The 15,410-nt window shown below is 55.2% G+C and overlaps 3 protein-coding genes across 8 annotated transcripts; all 3 read left to right on the forward strand.

The window, feature by feature from the left end:
- Positions 1-275: 275 nt before the first annotated feature.
- On the forward strand, positions 276-6,873 carry LOC149744776 (CTD nuclear envelope phosphatase 1). 6 transcript variants are annotated; one of them, XM_089899928.1, is made up of 9 exons: positions 323-1,167; positions 3,795-3,861; positions 3,956-4,074; positions 4,275-4,346; positions 4,975-5,091; positions 5,320-5,431; positions 5,849-5,933; positions 6,223-6,279; positions 6,790-6,873. In XM_089899928.1, coding segments are annotated over exons 1-9 (732 nt in total). In that variant the 5' UTR covers positions 323-1,065; the 3' UTR covers positions 6,791-6,873. The 6 variants fall into 6 exon arrangements, with proteins under 6 accessions (XP_089756057.1, XP_089756056.1, XP_089756055.1 ...); XM_089899927.1 differs by lacking the exon at positions 6,790-6,873 and adding an exon at positions 6,515-6,673 and having other exon boundaries at positions 324-1,167; XM_089899931.1 differs by lacking the exon at positions 5,320-5,431 and having other exon boundaries at positions 276-1,167.
- A 1,101-nt stretch (positions 6,874-7,974) lies between these two features.
- On the forward strand, positions 7,975-9,983 carry LOC149744777 (gamma-aminobutyric acid receptor-associated protein). Its single transcript, XM_089899937.1, has 4 exons — positions 7,975-8,164; positions 8,711-8,789; positions 8,925-9,043; positions 9,489-9,983. Exons 1-4 carry the CDS (start codon positions 8,075-8,077, stop codon positions 9,552-9,554), a joined length of 354 nt encoding a protein of 117 aa, XP_089756063.1. The 5' UTR covers positions 7,975-8,074; the 3' UTR covers positions 9,555-9,983.
- A 911-nt stretch (positions 9,984-10,894) lies between these two features.
- Positions 10,895-15,276, forward strand: LOC149744778 (PHD finger protein 23). The gene is made up of 5 exons (XM_089899909.1): positions 10,895-11,114; positions 12,704-12,735; positions 12,893-12,985; positions 13,527-14,364; positions 14,469-15,276. Exons 1-5 carry the CDS (start codon positions 11,081-11,083, stop codon positions 14,681-14,683), a joined length of 1,212 nt encoding a protein of 403 aa, XP_089756035.1. The 5' UTR covers positions 10,895-11,080; the 3' UTR covers positions 14,684-15,276.
- The last annotated feature ends 134 nt before the right edge of the window (positions 15,277-15,410 follow it).

A 15,410-nucleotide genomic window follows, 5' to 3' on the forward strand; every position in this document is an offset into this window, starting at 1 on the left:
GAGCCCTGGTGCACAGACGCAGGGACGACGCCCCTCTCTACATTTTTATCGTGACTAGGGCGGGAAGAGCCGTTGGGGCAGTTGTCTGTGGGAGGGGCAAGTGGCCGCGCAAGCCCGCCCGACTGTCGGAGCCTCTGGCGCAAGTGACGTCACTCCGCCCCGCCCATGCAATTCGAGGCGGGCCTGCTTTGCCCTAGGCCCCGCCCCAGCACCACCCTCTGCGCATGCGCGATACTGGGGCCTTGTTCGGAGCACGCTCCACTTTCCTTATCCCCACCCCCGAAGACAGAGTAGGGGGAACTTCAGCCCCGGTGAAGCGAATACACGTCACCACCGGAAGTAGTGTCAGAGGGGAAGAGGAGGGGGGAAGAAAGAAGGAGGGAGGCCTTTGGGCGGTAAAATGGCGCCTGTCAGAGTGGGAAATCCAGCTGCAGAGGCTGCAACCCCGCTTCCTAGCGGCTGAGGCACCCCCGACCTCGGGGAGGGGGAGGCCGCTCCAGTCCAGCCATCCGCGCCCTTCGGCTCCCCCTCCCCTCCTTCCCGACTCCTTGGCCCAGCCGGTCCGTTCGCCGCCACCGCGGCCCTGCGCCCGCCGCTGCCCCCGCCCGCCCCTTTCCCGCGGGCAGCCCCCTAGCGCGCCTGCGCAGCGGGCCACCCTCCGCTTCCCCCTTCCCCTCCCCCTTCCTTCTCCCTCCCTCCCTTCTCCCTAGCCCCCTCCCCCACAGCCCCCTCCCCCAATTCTCCATCCCCTTCCCTCCTGGTCTCGGAGGACCCCATCGTAGCCCGACCTGTCTCGGCCCGCAACCTCCGCGAATTCGTCGGTGCCACTCCCCGCCCATGTGGGCCCCCGCGGGCTGCCCACGCCTGTCCCCCAGCTCCCCGTTCCGCTGGGCTTTCCCCTCGTCGTGGGTGGCTTTCTGAGCCGCCCGCTCCGTGCCCCTCTCTGCAGCCTCTCCTGCCACTCGGGGCCCCCGTTCCCCCTCCCGGTGGCGGGGGGCTGCCCCCGGGGGGCTGGCGGAGCTGGGCCGCGGGGGCCCCGGGGCCGGCGGTGCCGGGGTCATCGGGATGATGCGGACGCAGTGTCTGCTGGGGCTGCGCACGTTCGTGGCCTTCGCCGCCAAGCTCTGGAGCTTCTTCATTTACCTTTTGCGGAGGCAGATCCGCACGGTGAGCCTGGGTGGGCGCTGGTGGTGGTGGGGACCTCTGTCAGCGGTGCTCGAGGGTTTTTGGAAAGTCTCGGGCCGCTGTTTGGGCCTAGAGACTGAGCCCCGGCGGCAGCTTTTATCGCTAGAGAATTAGAGCACCCGTCGCTGGGCATGGGGTGGGACGGGGAAGAGGAAGACCCTTGTAGTAGAACCGAGATGGTGGAGGGGGGCTAGATGGGAAAAGGATTTGGCAACTCTTGGGGGCCAGGGTGATGGGTGGGGTGCTCTTTAAGAAAGCTAGAGTTGTTGCTAAAGAAGCCGAGGGGCGGGGAACACCTGTTTGATGGCAGCAGGTCTGTTGATGTGGGCTTGTGAAAGACCCTCCTATTATTTGGAACCTCCGTGTGTGTTTGGTCTCATAACAAGGGAGAGACAGGCTCATGTGCCAAGGGTGGGGGTGGGTGGGGGGGCGTATGTCACCAACAAGGATGGGAACGTGGGAAAAGCCCTGGGTGTGAAGGAGAAACCCCTGCAGTTCAAATTAAGGGAACTCTTCCAAAAAGGTCCTGAAAACTCATTTCATAGTGTGAGTGTGAATATTTGGGTTTATTAAGACTTTGAGACTAAAAAAGATGCATTTATCATTGGCATCTTTAGTTGTGGAAGGGAGCACATTAAAGTTTGGGTGTCCCTATCAGAAGACGGTGCTTGTCAGTTTAAGGTTTGAATCTGAGGGCACGCTTCTCAGATTGTTTCTCCAGGAGACCCCAGCATTGTGAGGGATACTGTGGGCAGTGTATCGCTGGGCTTCCTCCCCCATAGGTTTTCTCCAAGGTCAAACCTCCTTAGGCTAACATCATTTAATGTGCTCTGTGTTCTCACCATCACGGGGGAGAATCCTCTGAAGAAGTCTGGGGAGGATTCAGTGAGCTGGGGTGCAGAGGGTCTCCAGTCTGTACTCTGGCATACCTCAATAAAACATGAAGGAATAAAACCAGGTAGGGGCTGCCTAGGTCAAGGAACTTCCAGAAAGCCCTGAGTGGTAGTGGTGGTTGACTTACTGATTTGGGGAATGGCCTTGGATTCAGTGTCTCCTTTACTACTCCACTCCTTCCACTTCCTGATTTAGGGTTTAGGGTGAGGATTGTTTCAGGGTGGTCATGGTTGTAGGCAGGGCTGTTTCCCTGAGATAAGGGTTAGGAGCCAAGAAGAATCGGGTCAGAGATACGGAGATGTGTGGGGGACTAGCTCCTGGGATTTTCCTTACGTGTTAGCTGCTGTCCTCTCTTCCTGGCCTTGCTCCGAGCATCTCCCCTTCTTCCCCTAACATAGCAGTTTTCTGTTCTGGGTGCAGGGATGGGCTCCAGCCCATGCAGAGACTGGTTCCTTGCAAAATTGCTCTCCTCTGGGCAGCACTGACCCCACAGCCTTTTGTCTTCCCTTCCTTCCTTTCCAATCGGTTTCTCCCCCCACCCCCTTTCTGGCAGATGCGTAGAGCATTCCCTACATGCCCAGCATGTGCAACCCGAGAGAGCAGGGCAGGACACCCGAGCTGTTGCAGCCCTCATCGCAGCCCCGAGAGAAAAGAAGGGCACATGCCTTGGGATTAGGGGGAGAGAGCCCTTTGGTTTGCACGTGGAGAGCCTGGTTCGTGAGGCTTGGGGCCTAGGGACGGACTGTGCTTAGAAGAAAAGAGCAGAGGAGGGAATTGCCAAGCTTTGCATGGGAGAGATTTGAGTGCTGGAAACAGGAGCCTCTAGAGAAGGCTTGGAGAAGCTGGAAGGCCGAGATGGTGACGTCCTTGTCCCTTCCTCACCTCCCACTCACAGCCCTTACTTCACTCTGGCCTTCTTGATACTCTATCGGTCTGCCTGGTGAGTGGGGCTTTCCAGTGTTCTCTGCCTTGCCCTGGGTACCAGGATAAGGAGGCTGTTCAGAGGGCTGAGGTTCTCTACAACTTGTGACTTGGCTAGTAGAGACAGAAATGGACAGGTGGCTGGTTAAAATAGGCCTGGTGGCCCCAGCCAGAGGAACTTAGCTGACCTGACAACCCCTGGATTCCCTCATTCTCTGTTCCCCTTAGTGACCCAAAGACCTCCCCTCCTGACTCCTACGCCCTGTCCACTAAGGAATCTGAGGCCCTCAGCTCCCAACAGGAGGTGATGAGAGGTGTCACAGAGAATTCTTGAGGTGGAGGTGGGGAGGGCCACGCATTTCTTTGTTCCATGTAGCAGGATAACATCATGGTTAAGAGGGCACGTTCTTGGATCAGACTGCACAGGTACAATCCTGCCTCCACCATTTCATTGATTCTAATGTAAGTGACCACCCCTGCTATAGTGTTCTAGGAATACAGCCACGATTGAGACAAAATCCTTGCTTTCATTCTAACTGGAGGGGCAAACTGCTAAATAAGACAATTCTTAGCTGTGGGGTCTTAGGCAAAGTATTTAACTTCTCCAAGCCTTGGTTTCTTCGTCCTTAAGACGTAGATGATATTGTTATTATTAGGGTTGTTCTGAGGATTAAAGAAACAACCCTAAATTACACTATGCCCAGTGTATGGTAAATGTTCAACACGTGCTTCCTATTACTAGTGGGGAAGATTTCCTTGTCAAGGGTTCTAAACCTCTCTCTTGCTATTCCTAGGTAATTCAGTACCAAACTGTTCGATATGACATCCTTCCCTTATCTCCTGTGTCCCGGAATCGGCTAAGTGAGTATGCTGACTGGGAGGAACCCTAGCTGAGGTAGGGTTCAAGGTCTTGGCTGGAGGTTGGTTGGTGTTACCCCTTCCCGTTGTGGTTCAGGCCAGGTGAAGAGGAAGATCCTGGTGCTGGATCTGGATGAGACACTTATTCACTCCCATCACGATGGGGTCCTGAGGCCTACAGTCCGGCCTGGAACGCCTCCTGACTTCATTCTCAAGGTGTGTGGGGCTGGGAAGTGATGGAATGGTTACGTCTGTTATTCTGCTCAATTCTTTGCCAGTCCCAGAGCATCTCATCCCTGGCTGTGTCCTCTGGCAGCCTGAAGGAGGGAAGCAGGCAGTGGGAGGGTGGGGGGTGTCCTTTAGGCCTGTGTTGTGGTGCTCAGGACTTCTCCCAGCCCTGCTGTGTTCCTCTACAGGTGGTAATAGACAAACATCCCGTCCGGTTTTTTGTACATAAGAGGCCCCATGTGGATTTCTTCTTGGAAGTGGTGAGTTTGCAGAAGCCGAAGGCAGCTCTGTGATGAAGCAGTGGTTTTAGGGCTCTGGGAATTTAGAGAATTTGGAGGAAGTAAGGGATCAGGAGAAATGGGTAAGGGCAGTTTTGGAGAGCGGAGGTTGTAGGATGCTCAGAGAATGACTTTCGATAGTTTGGGTTCATTTGTTTTGCTGATGCAATTCTATTCTTCCACAGCCTTCCTGCTCTTTTTTTTTTTTTTTTTTTTTTTTTCGGTACGCGGGCCTCTCACTGCTGCGGCCTCTCTTGTTGCGGAGCGCAGGCCCAGCGGCCATGGCCCACGGGCCTAGCCGCTCCGCGGCATGTGGGATCCTCCCGGACCGGGGCACGAACCCGCGTCCCCTGCATCAGCAGGCGGACTCTCAACCACTGCGCCACCAGGGAAGCCCCTTCCCACTCTTTTGTTCTTGCATCTGTGAATCTTAAGGGTGTATGGTGCCTAAGACTCTTGAGTTTGAGGACAGTTGCAGAATTTTGTGTCCTCAGAGACATTCAGTGTTATTGGAAGTCCTGAAGAACTCTGCTAGAGTCTTAGTAAAAGGGATCTACGTGTCTGAACAATCATCTCTTCTGACACCTTCCTCTTCTCCAATCTCTTTCAGGTGAGCCAGTGGTACGAGCTGGTGGTGTTCACAGCAAGCATGGAAATCTACGGCTCTGCTGTGGCAGATAAACTGGATAATAGCAGAAGCATTCTCAAGAGGAGATACTACAGACAGGTAAGGGGCTAGCGTGCAGGTCTAAGAGTGAGGCTTGAGAGGCAGGCCATCAGGGAGGGACCTGAGTTTGAGGCAACTGCCCTGAAATGGAACCTTCTGAGGGTGTGGGGGAGGCATACTGTATAATCCCTTTTGTGAGAACTGGCTGCCTGTGGGCATTGTTGGGATTGGGGGAGCAATCACAGAGGGCGAGTCTCCTTTTGATGAGCAGCTCACCCTGCCTTCCAGCACTGCACTTTGGAATTGGGCAGCTACATCAAGGACCTTTCTGTGGTCCACAGTGACCTCTCCAGCATTGTGATCCTGGATAACTCCCCAGGGGCTTACAGGAGCCATCCAGGTACAGGGGACGGTGGTGAGTCTGGCAGGACTAGGAAGTGGTTCTGAGTAGGTATTTTGAATGCATGGAGCTGGGATTCCCTGGTTTACAGTCGGTCAGGATGCAAGTTGTTTCTCTTTTAAATGAGATGTTCCCCACCCCGCCATATCCATTTCATAAATCAGATTTCTCATATCAAATTGCTTCAGGTAACACACAAGGCAGTAAGTTTGACTAGAAGCCTCGCCCTAGTATGAAATACGGTGATTAAAATTTTATTTTATTTTGAAGAATAAATCAAGGAGGTTTTACTTAGGTCATTCAGTTTGGGGGCGTATGTATTTTAAAGTAATGAAACCCACCCCCAAATAAAAGGAAAAACACCCTGTCTCTCTTGAATCCTTTGTTTCTTCTCATGTGCCTTTTCACCCACTCTAGACAATGCCATCCCCATCAAATCCTGGTTCAGTGACCCCAGCGATACCGCCCTTCTCAACCTGCTTCCGATGCTGGATGCCCTCAGGTAAGGGAAGCTAGACACTTAGATTTCTGAGGAGAGAAGCGGGTGGGGGATCCCAAGAAGGAATAAAAGTTTGTCCTGTTTTACTTATCTCTTTTCCCTTAAGAATATTACTTTTGAACAAGGTCTTTTTAAAACTCATCACTTTTAGCCTTTGGGTTTTGGGCAAACTGAACCTGTCTCATGTGAAAACGGTGATCCTTTCCACCCCACGTCTTCCGTGAGGCTGCCTTACACTAGTGTGAGGATATCAACATAAGGACTCTACCAATGCAAGTTATTGTTGTCCCAGGTTCACCGCTGATGTTCGTTCTGTGCTGAGCCGAAACCTTCACCAACATAGGCTCTGGTGACAGCTGCTCCCCCTCCACCTGAGTTGGGGTGGGGGGGAAAGGGAGGGTGAGCCCTCGGGATGCCGTCTGGTGCCCTGTCCACTGGTGAGGACTGCCTGGGCAGGGTCTGCCCCTCCCACCCCTCTCTGCCCTGGGAGCCCTGCACTCCATATGGAGTCTGGATGGACACAAGGGCCAGATTCTCAAGCAGCCTCACTCTAACTTCGTGTTCGCACTCCCTGGAAACCCCAGACTGGGACATAAGCGGAGGCCTAGGAGAGCCGCAACAGTGTCTGGTGGAGAGACAGGACTGGCCAGAGTGGGAGACAGACATTCGGTAATCCGGGAGGCTCAAAGAGAAGCCAAGCCAGCTTTGTTGTGATTTGTTTTTTTAAAAACTCTTGTACAAAACTGATCTAATTCTTCACTCCAAGGGCTGGGATGTGGGTGGGAAACTGGGATTTTGGGCCACTGGATTTTCCCCAAACTTGTCCCCTCCCTTACTTTCTATTTTCCCTTCTTCCTAGATTCCCTCAGACCTGTAACCAGCTTTCTCTCTTTTTTTTTTCTTTTCTCTCTTTTAAACCATGCATTATAACTTTAAAACCAAGGCTGCCCTAGGTCCTTCTCTGGGGTTTTGGGAAATGAAGGGAGGGGTCTTTGTTCACACCCAGCCTGACCCCTAGGCAGAAGGAAAAGAGGTTGCTGTAGACCCGAAGGGTAGGGGGAATGGTGGTGGTAGCTTTCCCTGGTGGGAAGGGACTTAGTGACAGGATGGGCGCCCTGTCGGGGAGTGTAAGGACAACTGTGTGTCCTGAGGGAACGTGAGCTTCAGTGCGGTAGGACGGAGAAATATGAAAGGAGAGACCTGGGCGCCGGCAAAGCCAGCATTTCGTCTAGGGGGTTGACGTGAACAAGCTAAGCAGACGCTGCCCCTGAGCGGCGTGGGGCGGGAGGAGGGGGGGGTTGCTCCACGCCACCGGCGGGCCGGCCGAGCACCGGGGCTCCACCTCCCCAGCGCTTTCCTCCCCGAAGCCTAAGCCGGCTCTACTTCCTCGCACCCGCCACGTGACGCCCCGCCCTTCTCCGAGATCACATGATTCTCGGGTACACACAGTGCAGTATTCTTCCGCGCTGACGTAGTCCTTACTTTTCGGACCTCCTCTCTAGTCCCTATTGGTCCACTCACCCCTGGAACCTAAGCGTTCCGTGCGTCTCTCCAAACATACGTTTCGTTTTTGCCCTCTATTTCCGGAGACCACTTCCTCCGCTTGGGTACTACTTTGTTTTGGTGTCAACGGCCGCCTTCAACGTACCAACACGTTTCGTGAATAGCTCTCCTTGTAATTATCTGCTCTTTTTCCTGTACGTTATTTCCGAAAAGAACTTTTGGAGAGCCAAGTCTCAAATTACGGTTACCATCTTCCAGCCATTTTCATCGTTACTTTCCTGGGGGAAACTCGGAAAATGGGTTTTCAGTTATTTTCGACGATAGCAAAAGCCAACAGTCTTTCCTACGCCGCCTGCGTAGCCTCCAAGTTGATTCCAAAGCTATTGCACTGACGGCGTGGGGGTGGCGGTCAGTAGGTGGTGCTACGCTAGTGGCGTTAGGGCCGTTGCGCTAGCGGCGTAACATAGCAGGCGGGGAGGCTCCTGCTGGTCGGGGGCGGGGTTGGTGAATAGGGAAGTGGCCCAAGTCCCGGGATCGCTCCGCCGAATCCGCCCGCGCGTCGCCGCCGTCGCCACCGCCCCCCGTCCCGGCCCCCCCCGGGTTCCCTCAGCCCAGCCCGGTCCAGCCCGGTTCCCGGGAGGATGAAGTTCGTGTATAAAGAGGAGCATCCGTTCGAGAAGCGCCGCTCTGAGGGCGAGAAGATCCGAAAGAAATACCCGGACCGGGTCCCGGTGAGGACAGTAGCCAGGGCCGAGGGCGCGGGGCGCTGGCGCTGACGCCACAGCCCGGGCTTGAGTCCGGGACCCGCAGCGCGGGCCTCAGGCTGCCGGCTGTGGCGGGGTTGGGAACGAGCACGAAACTGCTGTCCCTGGGACCGGAGGTGAAAGGAGTGGGGTAGCGGTAGAGCTGGGGGTGAGAGGATGTAGACGCGAGAGACAGACCTTGAGATTCATGTGGGAAGCTGTGGGGCGTTTGACAGCCTGAGCTTCACATGGGGTTTTTGAAATTGAAGCTGTAGTCGGCCCAGACAGGTCATCCCCTTATGATTAAAATAACGGTTTGTTATGACGTCCTGTTTAGGGATCCTGGATGTTTAGGTGAATTTGAGTCAGTGGGGTCAGAATCCCTACTCAGGGCTGCGCCGCGTGTTCAGAGACAAAGAGAAATGAGTCTGGGGTAGGTGTGGGTGCTAGGAATGTTGTTGTTTGAGTTCTTGACAGGTGGAGCTGTCGGGCTATATACCTAATGTCTCCTAATTTTAACCTTCTCTTTAACAGGTGATAGTAGAAAAGGCTCCCAAAGCTCGGATAGGAGACCTGGACAAAAAGAAATATCTGGTGCCTTCTGATCTTACAGGTGGGAATCTGACCCAATACCCGGGTTTGCTTCCTGAGGGGGGCGCAGTCTCTGTGGGAGGAGGCTCCACATAGAAGGTGTTCTTTTGAGGGCATTTGTGATCTCTGACTTTATCAGGCCTTGTATCTTTGGCAGTTGGTCAGTTCTACTTCTTGATCCGGAAGCGAATTCATCTCCGAGCTGAGGATGCCTTGTTTTTCTTTGTCAACAATGTCATTCCACCCACCAGTGCCACGATGGGTCAGCTATACCAGGTATGGTGCCTGGGAAGTAGTGGAGGCTTTGGAGAGGAGTTGGAAGCGCTTGAGAGGCAAAAAGTTTTAAGTCAGCAATTCTTGGACCAAACTGGCTTACTTAGCTCTCAATTTTATATTTGCTCTTAAAATTTCCACATAGTCCTGGGTTGGGGATTTGGACAGGGCCGTGGGAGTAGAAAGAAGAGAGAATAGTGAGCTGGAGCAACTGTTGTGATCCAGACTCTCCCCAGGCCCCTCCCTGTTCCAAGGCAGCAGAGAACAGTTTGAGGTCTTTTTGCCCAAGACTGTTGGCTAGAATAATACTGTTCAGCGTCTAGGGCCTGGAGCAAGTGAGAGGGAGAGTCATAAAGAATGGTTTTGGAAGAATCTGTTCCGGTGGTGGGTGGTTCAAGTAACTAAGGCCCAGTTGCCTGAACACTGTTACTTTCTGCTTTCACCCCAGGAACACCATGAAGAAGACTTCTTTCTATACATTGCCTACAGTGACGAAAGTGTCTATGGTCTGTGAAGCTGCTGTCCCTAAGGTGGGGGGTCCCATTCTACAAAGAGAGAGGTGGCCCCCCTTCCTTGACCTGCTCCTCCTTGAGGGTCAAACACCACCTCCCTTTTTCAGGACCTGCACTTCCTAATGTTTGAGACTCTCTTCCAGCCCCTTTAAACACAAGAGTTAATGTGGGAGATGGCCTCTAGTACCCACTCTTTCTCCATTCTTCCCCTTTACCACCTTTCCCATTCTGCTTTAGACTTCTTGACTGTCAATATGTGTCACATCTGGTGATTGTTTTGGTTTCTTTTCCCTTTCTAACTGCCCAAGGGGCTCAGAACCCTAACAATCCCTTCTTTTCACTACCTTCTTTTTTGGGGGTAGATGGAAGGGACTGAAATTGTGGGGGGAAGGTAGGAGGCACATCAATAAAGAGAAAACCACCAAACTGAACTGGATTTTTCTTTGTGTTGCTCCCCTCCCCCTTTTGTTCTCCCTCGTCAGTGGTGGGGAAAGAGGAGGTTGGAGGGATAGTAGTATATTTTGGTTTGTTTTTATGTTGGGCTTTTCCTTGTGCATAAAAAGTGTACTTTTGTTGTGATGGATGGAATACTGAGTATCATTTCATGAAAGTTCAGTTTTATATACGTGTGTATGGATTGGGTCCTGAGGTTATAAAAAAAAAATTTTTTTTTTACTGTGGGTTTCTGTGGAAGTTTGAAAGCACCTGCTTTAGATAAACCATCCAAGTTTGTCATAATCTTTTGGGTGAAGGAGATTTTCGAGTGTGGGAGCTAGTAAAAGGACTCTGTCCTCAGATGCATGTCGCTTAGACAGACTTTGTGCCGGCGTGAGGGATCCAGTGGAGTGTAATCCAGGAGAGGGAGAACACGGGGAGGAGGGAGCCATTATCACCGGGAGAACTTCATCTCCCAGCAGCCTTTTCTCTGTCTGGCCGGAAGTGGGGCGGTCCCCCATGGGTAGAAAGAAGCCGCAGAATGAGGCAGTATGGTGGCCGAAAGTTCTAATCCCTTCTTTCCCTTCGTCCCCTTCTTTCTTAGCCCCGCCCAGCCTACATTTCCCAGGAGCCAGAGCGCACTCTTCCCCTCTCCCCTCTGCTCCCAATCTCCCCGCCACTCCCCGGGGGAGGAGAGCGGTTTAGTGCGCCTGCGCCAATCCGTGGCTTGCTGGGAACTGAAGTTCCAGAGGGTTATACAGTGTCCTTTTTGCTGCCCCCGGACGGACTATAATCCCCTTGATGCATTGCGCGTTAGCGCCCGCGAAGGGAGGGGGGAGAGAGGAGGAGGGAGGGAGGAGAGAAGGAGGAGGGAGCAGGCGGCCGGCGGCGCGGGGGGAGGGGGCCCGGTCCGGGAGTGCGGGAGGCAGTGGTAGAGGGAGGTGGCGGCAGCGGCTAGCGGACTCGAGTCACAACCGAGTCGAAGCAGACACCTCCGTGGAGCGAGGCAGTAGGAGCACCGAGCACCGGAGGCGGCACCGGGATCCCCGGCTCAGGGGAGGGGGGCGCCGGACCGGGAGGAGGGGAGGGGGCGATGCTGGAAGCCATGGCGGAGCCCAGTCCCGAAGGTGAGCTCTCGACCGGTACAGAGCGCTTAGCCGGCGGGGGGCGGGCGAGGAATCTATTGGCAAACTTGGAGGTCGAACCCCGGAGCCCAGCGGGGGAGGGCGGGGAAGGGGTCGGGGGCCTGCCCCTGGAGGTGGGAGAGTGACGAGTTGAGAGACCTTGGAGAAAGAGGAGTGGGAGACTGGGCTGGGGGTAGTTGGAGATCAGGCGCTGTGTGTGTGTAGGGCGGGTGGGGTGGGATGGGGGAGCGGGAGCTGGAAACCCACAGCTTCGGGGGTTAGGGGCCGAAAGGGCCTCCGGCAGGTTGGGGCCCTAGAACTGGGAGGTCGGGGGAATTTGGGGGCCGGAGAGTTGTTGGGGAGGAAGGATGTAGAAAAGGATTGAGTGAGGAGCTCGGTAGTTCGCCGAGGTGGGGGAGTTTGTGGCGGTGGTGCCGGAGCTCCCGGTAGTTGCCGCCGGAGCTAGCCCGGTGATTGTTGGAGGGGTGGGCAGATAGTTGTGGGGAGAAGAGAGGGTCTGGGTATTGTCTGCGATAGAGAGACCTATGCGGGGGGTGGTTGTGGGGAGAGGGAGCCGGGAAGCGACGAGAGCTGGCTAGTTTTGGGGGCGGTGGGGCGGGGTGGGGGTTTAAGGCCGGCGAGTTGCGCCGGGGGGAGGGGGGGTTGGTCGGTCGGCGAGGGTTAGAGCCTGGGAGTTGCGGAGGGTGAGGGGGGCAGCGGCGGCAGCAGCGGGGGTTGCTGGGGAGGAAGAGAGTAGCTGGTTGGGGGGGGCTCGAGTTTAGGGGTCCGTAACCTAGTGACTTGCTGGCGAGTCCGGGGGCAGGGGGGGGGGCGGCGGCCGGAGAGAGCTCGGAACTGGGCCCGGGGCCCGGCGGGGAGCCCGAGGAGCTCGAGACGGGGAGGGGCCAAAGCCCCGGATGGGGGCGGGGGGACGGCGAAATTGTGGGGAGCGCGGTAAGGGGGGGCAGGTGGGGCCGCGTCCGGGTGAGAGCTCTCAGGTCTGTCCCGGCCGCGAAGTGGCGTTGGATGTGTGAGCCCGTGTGTGTTTGGTGGGGGTGAGGGGCGCGCCGGGCCTCGTGCTCGAGTAGAAGGGGCCGGAGGGCGGGGAGCGGTTCGGCGTGGTCATCCTAGACCCTGGGGGCCGGCGGGCGGCGTGTGCGGTCGCGGAGGGCCCGGGGCGGTAGAGCGCGGCGGGGTGGGAACTCCGGGCACTGGGCGCGTGTGAAGGACAGGGGCAGGCGGCAGCCCGGGCTCGGTCCGGGGAGCGGTATGGCGGGTGGGGCGCCGAGAGAGCCGAGGAACCCGGAGTCTAGAGAAACCGTGAGTTGGGGGTGGGGGGGGGCGGAGCGCCAAGCCTCCGGTGGGGGGAAGGGGAGCGCTATAGCGAGGCCTGAGAGGGCGCCGCGCCCAGGCTCCGCCCCTCGCGGGGCGGAAGGGGGAGCAGCGGCGGGTCCAGCACCGCTGGGGGCCTGCTCGCCTGGCTGAGGGACCTGGGAGAGGAGGGGGTTCACTTGGGACCTCGGAGGTTGAGAGGTGGGGTCTTACACCGACTCTTTCCTAGTGCCTTGACTCAGCTTTTATTGCTTTCACAGATCCACCTCCGACCCTTAAGCCAGAGACTCAGGTGAGGTTTCCCATTCTTTTGCAGCCCAGTATTACTGCAGGATCTCCTGCTCCTTCTCTCTCCCTCTCCCACTTTTTCCAGATTTCTCACTCCAGGGACTATGCTTTTGGGAATGTCCCTCGTAAACTCTGTGTGCTACATATTTTTTTCCTTTCAGCCACCAGAGAAACGACGGAGAACAATTGAGGATTTCAACAAATTCTGCAGTTTTGTTTTGGCCTATGCTGGTTACATCCCCCCTAGCAAGGAGGTAGGGACAGGAGGACAACTGACTGGAGGGTGGTGTCCTAGGGCTGTAGAGGGGCTCCTGAGCTTATGAGACTGTGTTACCTTGTAGGCAAAGCCTAGAAATTATATGTGAGACTAGGGAAATGGAAATTTTGGTGGGAAAACTAGTATCTGGAGTGGGGGTGGGACTAATAGGTGGTTTGAGTGCAGTAATGGTTTTGGGGTGCTCTAAATGGAAGGTGCTTTTGGATAAAAATTTTAGGAGCTGAAAATGGTAACAAATGAGGCTGTTCAGAAAGAGCTAGAGAAAAATGGCTCTGGTCTGGGGGATGCTGTGTTGTGAAGGCAGTGGGCATTGGGGAGATGGTTAGAATTTGAGGTCAGGGGTAACATGGAAGTGTTCAAGAGGAGATGCTGATGGAAATTGGGGTGGGGATAAGTTTTCTGAATACAGTAAGATTTAGTGGTTTTGGCCAGATATTTTGGTCTTTTAAGTTGGGTGTGTATAGGGGCTGAGATGACCCTGGGCCCCTTGCTGATCATGGTCTCTTCTCCCCTTTAAGGAAAATGACTGGCCAGCCTCCGGCTCCAGCTCTCCATTGCGAGGTGAGAGTGCGGCAGACAGCGATGGCTGGGACTCAGCCCCCTCAGATCTCAGAACCATCCAGACCTTTGTTAAGAAAGCAAAGTCATCCAAGAGAAGGGCAGCTCAAGCAGGTCCCACCCAGCCAGGACCCCCAAGGTCCACTTTCCCTCGTCTGCAGGCCCCTGATAGTGCCACCCTGCTTGAGAAGATGAAACTCAAGGACTCTCTCTTTGATCTAGATGGGCCCAAAATGGCATCTCCACTGTCCCCCACATCCCTGACACATGCCTCCCGGCCCCCTGCTGCTCTCACCCCAGTGCCCCTTTCCCAGGGGGATCTCTCCCAGCCTCCTCGAAAGAAGGACCGAAAGAACCGCAAGTTGGGGCCAGGAGGGGGGACAGGCTTTGGGGTGCTTCGGAGGCCTCGGCCAGCCCCTGGGGATGGGGAAAAGAGGTCTCGAATCAAGAAGAGCAAGAAGCGGAAGTTGAAAAAGGCAGAGCGGGGGGATAGACTCCCACCTCCTGGGCCTCCCCGGGCACCCCCCAGCGATACAGACTCTGAAGAGGAGGAGGAAGAAGAGGAAGAAGAGGAGGAGGAAGAGATGGCAGCAGTGGTAGGAGGGGAAGCCCCAGCCCCTGTGCTGCCAACACCTCCTGAGGCTCCTAGGCCCCCTGCCACAGTGCACCCTGAAGGAGTCCCTCCCACTGACAGTGAAAGCAAGGACGTGGGCAGCACTGAAACAAGCCAAGATGGCGATGCCAGCTCCAGTGAAGGCGAGATGCGGGTCATGGATGAGGACATCATGGTAGAATCAGGTGAGAAGTTTGGGGCTGCCCAGGGGTAGCTGGGTTGATGAGTTTGGGGGTATTGTGGATCTAAGAGCTCCAGCAGAACACCAAACAAACCTTCTTTTCCCCAGGTGATGACTCATGGGATCTGATCACGTGTTACTGCCGAAAGCCCTTTGCAGGCCGGCCCATGATTGAGTGCAGCCTGTGTGGAACGTGGATCCACCTCTCCTGTGCTAAGATTAAGAAGACCAATGTCCCTGATTTCTTTTACTGCCAGAAATGCAAGGAACTGCGGCCAGAGGCCCGGCGGTTAGCGGGGCCTCCGAAATCTGGAGAGCCCTGACATATGCCATCTCTAGGCTGGAACTTCGAATGGCAACATGACTTGGGAACTGAGCCTCAGGGTCATCAGCCTGTCCCCCGGAGCTGGGATGTTGTCCCACTTCAAGGCAGAAATTCCCAAGGGAGGCTGGTTTGGAAATGAGTGATGTTCCTATCCTACCCTTCCTTCCCATCTTGTGGACTTGAACTCGGACCTATTGCAGTTGGGGGTGGGAAGCTGTCTGGGTCCCTAGACACTTAAGCTCTGTCCCTTGGACCTGCCACCGCTCACTTCCTGGGCCAGGGTTGGAATTGGGATGGAGTGGGACGGTTGTCTATAAAACTCTAGTGTAAATATAGCACTCCCCTCCCTCATTTTTTCTTTTATCTCACTCCCCATTTATTCTACACCGGTTGTATTTTTAATTTTGGACTTCACCTTTTGAGTATGGCAGCTCAGAGGTGGAGTACCAACCAGAGCTTGGCCGAGTGAGGAAGGAAAACAGAAAGGTGACGATATTCTCACTCACCTCTTTTGTTTTTAATAATATTGGCCAGCTGTTTGTACAGACAGCCTTCGTGTTGTAAATAAAGCAGAGTGGGCTCTTTTGTGTTTATAGCCCTCACTGACTGTCCTGCTTGGGAGGGAGGCTTTGGAAAAGCTGGCTGGAGGTGGGGCTGAAACTCACCTCTCTTAAAAGTCCAAGCTGAAAATGGCCTGGCGCTGCGCCTTTTCCACCAACCCTAGG

Source organism: Delphinapterus leucas, chromosome 19 (genome assembly GCF_059928025.1).
Source record: "Delphinapterus leucas isolate spDelLeu-1000000601 "Yukka" chromosome 19, BTC_Dleu_Yukka2, whole genome shotgun sequence".
Lineage (NCBI taxonomy): Eukaryota > Metazoa > Chordata > Mammalia > Artiodactyla > Monodontidae > Delphinapterus > Delphinapterus leucas.

Excerpts from the sequence above, each read along its gene's own strand:
- LOC149744776 (XM_089899926.1), top strand. The coding sequence starts at position 1,066 with ATGATGCGGACGCAGTGTCTGCTGGGGCTGCGCACGTTCGTGGCCTTC. Across the intron at positions 1,168-3,794 it reads TGCGGAGGCAGATCCGCACG|GTAATTCAGTACCAAACTGT; the intron begins GTGAGCCTGGGT and ends TGCTATTCCTAG. Across the intron at positions 5,934-6,222 it reads CCGATGCTGGATGCCCTCAG|GTTCACCGCTGATGTTCGTT; the intron begins GTAAGGGAAGCT and ends TTGTTGTCCCAG.
- LOC149744777 (XM_089899937.1), top strand. The coding sequence starts at position 8,075 with ATGAAGTTCGTGTATAAAGAGGAGCATCCGTTCGAGAAGCGCCGCTCT. Across the intron at positions 8,165-8,710 it reads AATACCCGGACCGGGTCCCG|GTGATAGTAGAAAAGGCTCC; the intron begins GTGAGGACAGTA and ends TCTCTTTAACAG. Across the intron at positions 9,044-9,488 it reads CGATGGGTCAGCTATACCAG|GAACACCATGAAGAAGACTT; the intron begins GTATGGTGCCTG and ends CTTTCACCCCAG.
- LOC149744778 (XM_089899909.1), top strand. The coding sequence starts at position 11,081 with ATGCTGGAAGCCATGGCGGAGCCCAGTCCCGAAG. Across the intron at positions 11,115-12,703 it reads GGCGGAGCCCAGTCCCGAAG|ATCCACCTCCGACCCTTAAG; the intron begins GTGAGCTCTCGA and ends TTGCTTTCACAG. Across the intron at positions 12,736-12,892 it reads CCCTTAAGCCAGAGACTCAG|CCACCAGAGAAACGACGGAG; the intron begins GTGAGGTTTCCC and ends TTTTCCTTTCAG.